Below are 11,115 nucleotides of genomic sequence, written 5' to 3' on the forward strand. Positions count from 1 at the left end.
ATGGTGGGAAGTGGCAGGCAGCCGGTGGGTACAAGCAGATCACATGGTGAGAGGAAGCAAGGGGAGGGGGAGGTGCCAGGGTCTTTTAAACAACCAGCTCTTGCAGGAACTAATAGAGTGAGATCTCACCCACTACCCCCATCCCCCAGGGAGAGCATTAATCCATTCTTGAGGGATCCGCCTCCATGACTCAAACAGCTTCCAACACTGTCGCATTGGAGATCAGATTTCTGCATGAGTTTTGGGGGGACAATGCATCCAAACTGAACAAAGCATCTTCCAAGGAAATCATCCAGGTGGGAAAGAACCTCTTCTTTCCAGTCTGGGATGGTTGTGCAGTAAAGGTTTAGTTCAGCAGATCTGGCGTATTAGTCCATTTTCTGTTACTTATAAGAGAATACCTGGAAAGGTAAGCATAAAGAAAGTTTTTTTCTTACAGTTTTGGAGGCTGGAGAGTCCAAGGTCCAGGGGGCACATCTAGTGAGTGCCTTTTTCTTGGTGGAAACTCTCTACAGACTCTGGTGCGATGCAGGCAACCACATGGCGAGAATGGCCAGAGTGCTTTTACATGCTCCGTTGCTTTCCTTATAAAGCTACCAGTCTACTTCCTGATAACCCATTAAACCATTAACCTATCAATCCATAAATAGATTATTCCATTCATGAAGTCAGAGTCCTCATGAGCCAATCACCTTCCAAAGGCCTTACCTTTCAAATATCATAGTTGGATTTCTCATCCTCTTTTTTTTTTGTGACCAGTAAGGGGATCACAACCCTTGGCTTGGTGTCACCCACACCACGCTCAGCCAGTGAGCGCACCGGCCATCCCTATATACGATCCGAACCTGCGGCGTCAGTGCTCCCAGCACCACACTCTCCCGAGTGAGCCACGCAGTCGGCCCTCTCATCCTCTTAACATTTAATTTTTGGAGGATACATTCAAACCACAGCACTTGGATTGTCCAAACCCTGCACATTACTAAGAAAGGTCTGACCTCTAACTGGTTCCTGGGAGATAACTTCTAAGATCTTGAAATATCCTACCTGACAAAAGTGTTTCTGTATGCCTGAGACTCTGGGCCACACTGTATTGGCTTGAGCAGCTATTTTCTGCTAGCTACATGTCTTATGGTGGACACCTATTTTTGCATGTCCAAGGCCCTGAGCAATGCTGCATCGGTTTGACGTCTGGACGAGGTTGGAGACTGAGTAGCTAAGGTCAGCCACGCGAGTGGTCAGCCATGCCTATGTGACTGACACCCAGTAAAACCTGGACACCACGTCCAGGTGAGCTTCCCCGTGTGTCGTTGCATGTCATTGCTGGGAGAATTAAGAGCTGTCTGTGCGACTTCGCTGGGAGAGAACACCTGGAAGCTTGCATCTGGTCTCCCCAGTAAAACCTGGACACCACGTCCAGGTGAGCTTCCCTGTGTGTCATTGCATGTCATTGCTGGGAGAATTAAGAGCTGTCTGTGCGACTTCGCTGGGAGAGAACACCTGGAAGCTTGCATCTGGTCTCCCCAGTAAAACCTGGACACCACGTCCAGGTGAGCTTCCCCGTGTGTCGTTGCATGTCATTGCTGGGAGAATTAAGAGCTGTCTGTGCGACTTCGCTGGGAGAGAACACCTGGAAGCTTGCATCTGGTCTCCCCAGTAAAACCTGGACACCACGTCCAGGTGAGCTTCCCCGTGTGTCGTTGCATGTCATTGCTGGGAGAATTAAGAGCTGTCTGTGCGACTTCGCTGGGAGAGAACACCTGGAAGCTTGCATCTGGTCTCCCCAGTAAAACCTGGACACCACGTCCAGGTGAGCTTCCCCGTGTGTCGTTGCATGTCATTGCTGGGAGAATTAAGAGCTGTCTGTGCGACTTCGCTGGGAGAGAACACCTGGAAGCTTGCATCTGGTCTCCCCAGTAAAACCTGGACACCACGTCCAGGTGAGCTTCCCCGTGTGTCGTTGCATGTCATTGCTGGGAGAATTAAGAGCTGTCTGTGCGACTTCGCTGGGAGAGAACACCTGGAAGCTTGCATCTGGTCTCCCCAGTAAAACCTGGACACCACGTCCAGGTGAGCTTCCCCGTGTGTCGTTGCATGTCATTGCTGGGAGAATTAAGAGCTGTCTGTGCGACTTCGCTGGGAGAGAACACCTGGAAGCTTGCATCTGGTCTCCCCAGTAAAACCTGGACACCACGTCCAGGTGAGCTTCCCCGTGTGTCGTTGCATGTCATTGCTGGGAGAATTAAGAGCTGTCTGTGCGACTTCGCTGGGAGAGAACACCTGGAAGCTTGCATCTGGTCTCCCCAGTAAAACCTGGACACCACGTCCAGGTGAGCTTCCCCGTGTGTCGTTGCATGTCATTGCTGGGAGAATTAAGAGCTGTCTGTGCGACTTCGCTGGGAGAGAACACCTGGAAGCTTGCATCTGGTCTCCCCAGTAAAACCTGGACACCACGTCCAGGTGAGCTTCCCCGTGTGTCGTTGCATGTCATTGCTGGGAGAATTAAGAGCTGTCTGTGCGACTTCGCTGGGAGAGAACACCTGGAAGCTTGCATCTGGTCTCCCCAGTAAAACCTGGACACCACGTCCAGGTGAGCTTCCCCGTGTGTCGTTGCATGTCATTGCTGGGAGAATTAAGAGCTGTCTGTGCGACTTCGCTGGGTAGAAAATAACAAATGCTGGTAAGGCTGTGGAGAAAGGGGAACACTTATACACTGTTGGTGGGATTGTAAATTAGTACAGGCACTATGGAAAACATTATGGAGTTTTCTCTAAAAACTACAGATAAAACTATTATACGATCCAGCAGTCCTGCTACTGGTTATATACCCAAAGGAATGGAAATCATCGTGTTGAGCAGAGATATCTGAGCTCCCACATTTATTGAAGCCCTATTCACAATAGCCAAAATATGGAACCAATCTAAATGTCCTTCAGTGGATGATCAGATAAAGAAAATGTGGTATATACACACAATGGAATACTATTCAGCCATAAAAAAAGAATGAAATTCTGCCATTTGCAGCAACATGAATGAGCTTAGAGAAAATTATAAGTGAAATAAGCCAGGAATGGAAAGAGAAATCACACGCTGTTTTCACTCATAAGTAGGAGCTGGAAGGAAGGAAGACAGAAAAAAAGAAAGAAGAAAGAGAGAAAATAATAAGTTGAACTTTCAGAAGGAAAGAGCAGAACTTTGGTTACTAGAGGCGGGAAAGGGGGAGTGGGAGGGGGACAGTGCGAGGCTGGTTAATGGACACATAACAGAAAGACAGGAAAAATAACTTCTGTAAATGTGCAGTGGAGCTGGGCATCTATACTTAACAATAATTCACTGCATATCATCAGATGACTAGAAGAGAGAACATCAAATGCCCTTAACACAAAGAAATGATTATATTTTGTAAGGGTGAATATGCTAATTACCTTGATTTGATCATCACACATTGTAAACATGTATTCGTATTCAGCTCTGTACCCCACAAATATGTAGAATCAATACATTTCAACAACAAAAGTCATTTACCATTTAAAAGTACTGGGTTGCTGGTCTTAATGATTTGCAGGTGTTCTTCACACTTTAATAAGATGAGAGATTTGATTGTCACATTACTTACAACATTTTCTCTGAGTTTGTCGTTTGTCTTTTGAGCTAGCGTGTGCATATGAACATGTGTATGTGTATAGCATATGTATAAATACAGTCATACATAGATACGGATATAGATATGTACACATGTAAAATTTATAGTCAGATTGATCACCCTTCTTTTATGGCATTTGACCTTCATCATTTGGATAAAATATTTAATAAATATTCTCACACAGTTTCATCATCTCTCTGCAAACCATTTACTATTGGCCTTACGGAACTAATATGTGCTCTCTGGATAGAAATACTTTTTTTAGACCTTGGCTGTTTTTGCACTTCTCATTTATTGCCTTTGCACTTTCATCTTTTATCATCAAGCCAGCTCCCACTTGGTCAGCAAAGTTCTGCTTAAGCCCCTCCTCCTCCAGGAAGACTTCCTTGACTGCCAATATCATTGAGCTGCTCGTCCTCAGGGCATCCTCCACCCCATTGCCTTCATCACTACACCTGTCGTATTGCCCAGTGAGGGTCTGGTTCTGGCCTCTTGTGAACTTCGGAGACCCTGCCTCTTTTCTAGGCCTCTAGGGTACAGAATACAGAAGGAAAAAACCTGTAAGGACATTAAGTGGGGGAACAGAACAACCTTCATCAACAGGGAAAGAGTTAGGGATCTGAGAAGTCTCTGCTCATGTTGCAGAGTCGGATGGGTGCTCTGGGGAGTCTCTCTCTTCCTCTGTCTCTATGTCTCTCTTTGTCTCTATCTCTCTCTCCTTGTCTCTCTGTCTCTTCAGCACGCAAGCTCTGGGCAATGGCCAGTTTTTGTGCCTGCTTTGTGTGGCTCTCCTCCCTACCACACTGATCTGGTCCTATGTGATATAAGGTCTAAGATTAATATCATGTGCTGCTTTGACATCTGGTAATATTGGGAGGATCTTGAAAGGACTAGCCTCAAGTTCCCTTCACCACTCTGCTCTCATGGATAAAGACCCCCGGCTGGACAACCCTCCTTATCAAATTGACCAGATGCAGCTCCTGCTTATCCCTGAGTAGTGCATTTCCATTCCCTGCAAGCCTGCAGAATTATTTAAACAAGCCCATCGAATACTCCTGCAGAAACCAGGGGCAACCCACTCTCTTGTTACTACAAAGCCTGCCTCCCACAGCCCCTGGTTGTCCACTCTGTTCTAAGGTGCAGCACCCATGTGGCCCTCTGTGGTGCAGTGTCATCCCCTAGGAGTATATATCTGTGGTCAATCTCATCTATTGAGTGTCGGGTGTCATTGCTCAGCCATCCCCATAACTCTAGGGTGGGGATCTATACCTCACCACTGGAGTGAGTAGGAGGTGATCAAGACATTCTGGAGGGACAAGCCCTCAGCCACTCCAAGCCCTTAGTGTCTGGGGTCCTGGAGCCAATCTGGACAGTGGCTGGAGACAGAAGATAATTCGTCTGCTGAGACTGGGACTTGCTGGGCTCCTAGAAGGTCTCCCTGCATCTTCCCAGCAGTGAGCTCCAAGTCAGCAGGGATGAGATCCAACAGCTCGACTTTGTTTTCAGGCTCAACTGTCAGAAATGCTCAGGGATACAGACGAATGCTGTCCTGCTGTTGTCTAGGTAGGGGTCCACGTGGGGCTAGACCTGGGGAATCCTGGGTCTTAGAGGTGATGGGGTCTGGAGGGAGGGATTTGGGGTCTGTACAGGATGTGGCTGGGTGCTGGGGTCTTGGGGATGAAGAGTGGGCTGGAGAATAAAAGATCCGAATCGAGAGAAGATGGAGATGCTAATGTGTGAGTCCTGGGAGGTGAATTATCTAAATCTCACTTGTCTGGTGGGAAACCAGGACCCAAAAGAACAGTCCCTGTTTCAGTCTGTTTTTGCTGCTATAACAGAATAACTGAGACTAGGTAATGCATAATCAACAGAAATTTACTTCTTGCAGTTCTTGAGGCTGAGAAGACCAAGATCACGGTGATGGCATCTGGTGAGGGTCTTCTTGCTGGGTCGTAACGTGGCAGAAGTTGTCACATGGTGGAAGGACAAAGAGAGGGCAAGAGACAGTGAGCAAGAGGAGACAAACCCTCTCAGGATGACAAAGCAACTCCTGAAAATGGCATTAGTTTATTTATTAGAGTGAACCTTCATGACCTAAACACCTCTCAATACCATCACAAAGTCAATTAAATTTCAACATGAGTTTTGGAGGGGACAAGCATCCAAACCATAGCAGTCCCCTTGCTAGCCCATAAAGATCTGGAGTTATGGTCCTATCCTCTCTCTGGCCCTACCTTGTTATTTGGTGAACATTGACCTTGGAGTGGGGGTCCTGTTCCAGAGAGGGTTCAGATGACAGGATCTCAAGAATTGAGAGCGGGATCAAGAGCCTGGGGTTGAGGTGAGTGCAGCTCTTGAGTGCAGATGGAGGGGCAAGACCCTGGTTTATTCTAGAGGTCTCTGATTCGAACCTCCTAGCCTGACTCAGTCACCCCCTCCATAATCCTACTAGAGAAGGGGACTGTCTTCCAGCCCATTCCCCAGCAGGACCAGAATAAAAGCACCCAGTTTTCTTATTCAGAGTGAAGACCTCAAAAAAAAAAAAAAAAAAGTGTCTGGGATAGAACTGAGAGGAAAAAAAGTTGGTCATGAGGAGATTCCCAGGTGAGTGATGTGGGAATTACACCTTTTGGCATTTAGTCTGAAACCCCCATTCCCAACCTCTGTAGATGGTGCAAAGATATTTTTAACTCAGCATTTCGCACACTCATCTGTGATTTCCCACCTATACTCACTTCAGAGCCCTCCCAACCTCACTTCTGAGTCTTCCCTCTCTCTCAGACTCAAATCTGATTCCTTCCTCTCCCCAGAGTCACTTCTGACGCCTAGATCCATGCCCTGCACACTGCAGGCTTTCAGGAAGAACTTAGGCACTGGAGCCAGACAGAGTTTGAATCCTAAACTCACTAATATCAAATATGTGAGCTTTGGCAATATGCCTGACCTCCATCAGCATCAGTTTCCTTTTGTAAAATAAATAAAACAATAGTGTCTTTCTTAAAGTACACCCAAGAGAACTTAATATTAGCAAGCATTCAGTATGAGCCAGGCATTGCTATTAATAAGTATTTGTACAATGGGTTAATGAAAAAATGATGCCTCTGGAAATATGCACAGGTGAAGGGTATATCAATAAATATTCTGCTCCCCCTCACTCTCCTCCTGAGCCCTCACTCTTTTTTCCATCTCCACCAGTCCTTCTTTTACTTTTTTTTTTTGCCTCTACACATCTTCAGCACAATTCCAGGCCACGCTGCCCCTCAATCCCACCCAGCCCCAGGTGTAGACATTCCCACCTCAAGGAGGAACAGATGCTTCATTACAATGCCTCCTTTAACTTCTAATGGCTGGATTTTGGGGAATCTCAGGAATCAGATAGCTCTGACTCCAGGGACTAGTGATCACAACATGACAACATGCAAGTGAGGAATTGGTCAGATTTCCAGGCCCTAGACTCTGGGGAAGGCCTCTACCCACTAAGTCTCAGGTTATGCTTGAAGACTCAAAAGCCCTCCAGTTAATAAATTACAGTCTATGTTTATGGAAGACCATGGTCTTAATGCTTGTGTCCCCTCAAATTCATATTGAAATCCTAACCCTAAGGTGATGGTGTTAGAAGGTGGGACTTTGGGCCATCAGTGGGTACAGGCATGGCCTCCAGCAGGGGTGGCAGGATGACTTGTGTCAGGGCAGGAGGAAAGGACCAGCTGAGAATATCCTCAAGTGAGAAGTGCCACATGAGACAGTAGAATGCAGGGGGAGCTGAGGACAGTCCTCTCTGCCCTCCTCCTCCTCCAAGGCTATTTTGCCTCCTCACTGATCTGGGGCAGAGGTAGAGCCCCTGACCACAGTAGGGTCCTATAGCTTGGAATGTTCCCTCTTGTCCCCTGAGAGTTCAGATCATGCTAGTCTGTTCTCTCATGCCCAAAAGCAACTGGCCAGACAGAGCCACGAGCTCCAGTGGCCCACTGGTCTCTGCTCCTCTTTGGGCAGGTGTTTCTGCCCTCATAGCCTCTACCAGGAAGTTGCCTGGTAGCTTGTCTGACTCTGCCCTACATGGGGAGCACATCACAAGCATAAAGGGGTTTGCTGTATTTGCCACCAGCTCCAACACAGAGCAGACTCTCACTCTCTGTTTGTTGAATAACTGAATTAATGAATGAACAGCTGTCTCCTACACTTCACCTATGACCCTTACTCATCTTTTATGCCCCAAATGCCTGCAAAGGACTTCCAACATCTATACCTGGCAGTATTGACTGCCTCCAGGGTCTACAGCAGCATTTCTCAACCTTAGCATCATGGAAATGTGGGGCCAGATGACTCTTTGTTGTTAGGGAGATTGTCCTGTGCATCACAGGGTGTTTAGCAGCCTCCCCAGCCTCTACCTGCTAGATCCCAGTAGCACCACCTCACTGCCCATCAAGTGTGACAATATAAAATGTCTCCACATGCTATGGGTCAAATGTGTCCCCAAAGCTTCAGGTATTGGAAATTTGATCTTCCTTGTAACAGTGTTAAGAGGAAGGGAAATCCAATTACGGTATTTGAAAAGTTGGGTCTTCAAGAGGGGATTAGATTATGAGGACTGTGCTCTTGTCGGTGGATTGATCCATTCATGGGCTGTGGGCATGATTTTGGTGGCTTTCAAAGGAGAACAAGTGAAGAGGTTAGGTCTTTCTTGCTCAGCTCATTCTTGCAATGTGCTACCCTGCATTGATGGAAAAAAAGGCCCTCCCTAGATGCACCCCCTGCCTCCCAAACTGTAGACTTCCTGGCCTCCAAAACTGTTAAGAAATACATTTTATTTCTTTATAAATTACCCAGTTTCAGGCGTTCTGTTGTAAGCCACAGAAACGGCCTAAGACACCACACATTGTTAAATGCTTGTGGGTGTAGACTAGCCCCCAATTGAAAACCTTAGGTCTAGACAATCCTGTGACTCTCTCAGGCCAGGTCAGGAAGTGACCACTTTCTGGTGCAAACTAAGGGTACCAGTAGCACCTCTGCCTGGGCAGCAGCACTCTTAGAACCTCTGCCCTTCTTCCCTCATGCCTCATAGGTCCCTGTGCCACCACTCACAAGGCAGGAGAGACAGCCACAAAAGTCCAAGGCATGGCCGGCAAGACTCACCTATCTGGTCCAGGCTCTGGAGCTGGAGGGAAATGCCTGAGAGGGAAGACAGGATGGTGTCTGTTCCTCTCTGGGCAGGCCTCTGGGCCACGGGGTCTCACCCGATGCATGCAGAGGGGGACCAGCTCTGACCGCCTGTGGGTCCGAGGTTCCTCTTTTGTAAAGGCCAAGGTCCCAATGCTCCTCCCCAGCTTCCTGTGGGTCCCCATCCCCTCCACTCACCTGCCCCTTCTCTGCTTACACACAGGAAGTCCAGGAACCCTCTTCTTCAGAGACGCAGAGATGTGGCTGCTGCTGTCGCCTCTGCTGCCTCCGCTCTGGGCAGGTGAGAGGGTGGCCGGGAGACGGGCCCATGGGCGCTGGGCTGAGTTGACCTTCCTTTCTCCACAGGGTCCTTGGCTCAGGGTCCAAAATTGTGGCTGCCAGTGCCCTAGTCACTGATGATATAGGAGGGCCTGTGCGTCCTCACGCCCTGCGAATTCTTCTGTACCTGGAGCCACTTGACTGATTCTAGTCCTGATCTGGGCTACCGGTTCTGGGAAGGGGCCATTGTACTCTGGGACGCTCCAGTGGCTGCAAACTACCCAGATTGAAAAGCGCAGGAAAAGACCTAAGGCTGATTGCACCTCATTGGAGACCCCCGGACCTACAACTGCTCTCTGAGCATCAGAGAAGCACAGAGAGAGGACATGGGGACATACTTCTTTAGGGTGGAGAGAGGAAGAATCGTAAAATGGGACTACCTCTCTAACAACCTCCCTGTGTGAGTGATGGGTAAGGAACAGGTTCCAGGAGAATGTCACAGGGGTCACAGGGGCCACAGGGTAGGGCTTGGATGGGACTTCTTGTCCTGGGGGGGGGCTTGGGGGTAAAGGGTGCAGAGCTTGGGGAGGAGCTGGACCAGAGCCTGAGTTTCTCTCAGGATCACATCTCGAACCTTCCCTCCTGATCCCATATGTCCCTCTTTTCACCAGCCCTGACTCACATGCCCTACATCCTCATCCCAGGGACCCTGGAGTCCAGCCACCCCAGGAACCTGACCTGTTCTGTGTCCTGGGCCTGTGAGTGGGGGACACAGATGGGACACCCCCCATCTTCTCCTGTATGTCAGCTGCCCACCTACCTGGGTCCAAGAACTGCCTGCTCCGCAGTGCTCACTCTCAACCCACGGCTCCAGGACCACAGCCACGACCTCACCTGTCAGGAGATGTTCTCTGAAGCTGTTGTGACCATCAAGCTGAATGTCTCCAGTGAGTGCCCAGCTAGGATGTCCAGGTCCGTGGGGGTGTGGGGGAACAAGCGGACCAGGGCTGGGGACACTTGGTGGATGTGTCCTGGAGGCCTGGTTGGGTAGAGGACCTAGAAGGACACAAGCCCTGTTCCTCCTGCATTTCCGTGGCTTCTGTAGTGGTGGTGGTGGTGAGGGGGAAGAATGCCTATCCTTAACTTACTCCCCTCTGCCCACCTGTAGAGGTAAATCTTTTTGTTCTGTCCTAGATGCCCCATGGACACCAACAATCAGAGTCTCCTTAGGAGATGACACAGGTAGGCCAGAGCCCCCTGCCTGGGGCTGTGGGGCACAGCACATCTTCCAGCTCAGAATAGGGCTGGGTCCATCCTCATCCTGGGTGCACCCTGGTGGCCCCAGGGGGCCCTCCCTGTCCCCAGCCCCTTTGTTGCTTTGAGCATCTGTCCCTGTCTATCCCCCCTTCCCCTCGGGCTCTTCCACACACACCACCCTCAACTCCACAAAGACAGGAGAACGTTCAAACAGCAGAAGCCTGTCCCCAGCCCCTTTGTTGCTTTGAGCATCTGTCCCTGTCTATCCCCCCTTCCCCTTGGGCTCTTCCACACACACCACCCTCAACTCCACAAAGACAGGAGAACGTTCAAACAGCAGAACTGGTTTTCGAGGTCCCTTGTCGTTCACCTCCTGAGTACTCCTCCTGCCTCGTCTTCTTATTTTCCCCAGTAGTTTTGGTCTGAGTACTTTTGGACAAGTGATATATTCACATGAGCAAAAATTCAAAATGCACAGTAGCATCTGTCCCATTCCCTTCTCCAGAGGTGACCAGTGTCCACACAGGCTGCTCTGAGCTTTGGTTTGTTCACCTAAAAGCTTTTGGAGATCAGCAGTGAGGACTGTCCTCGTTCCCCTCGATGACGGTGTGGTGTCCCATTGCATGGATGGGCTCTGAATTTGTGTGCATCTTCTATGAATGGAAAATCATGGCATTGACTTTATTCTACTGACAGAAACACTGCAGTGAATAATCCTGCATCTACTTCCGCAAGTGTGAATCTATGTCTGTGGGATCAATTTCTTTTTTATTCTTTTTTTT

General features: G+C 48.9%; 1 protein-coding gene across 1 annotated transcript in view; it reads left to right on the top strand.

Moving 5' to 3' along the window:
* The first annotated feature begins 9,055 nt into the window (after positions 1-9,055).
* Positions 9,056-11,115, top strand: part of LOC103597734 (myeloid cell surface antigen CD33-like) — a 10,177-nt gene continuing 8,117 nt past the window's right edge. Inside the window, 2 exon segments of the mRNA XM_008581606.1 lie at positions 9,056-9,098; positions 9,748-9,847. Coding sequence (XP_008579828.1) covers positions 9,056-9,098; positions 9,748-9,847 — 143 coding nt within the window.

Source organism: Galeopterus variegatus, unplaced genomic scaffold, assembly GCF_000696425.1.
Source record: "Galeopterus variegatus unplaced genomic scaffold, G_variegatus-3.0.2 Scaffold2402, whole genome shotgun sequence".
Lineage (NCBI taxonomy): Eukaryota > Metazoa > Chordata > Mammalia > Dermoptera > Cynocephalidae > Galeopterus > Galeopterus variegatus.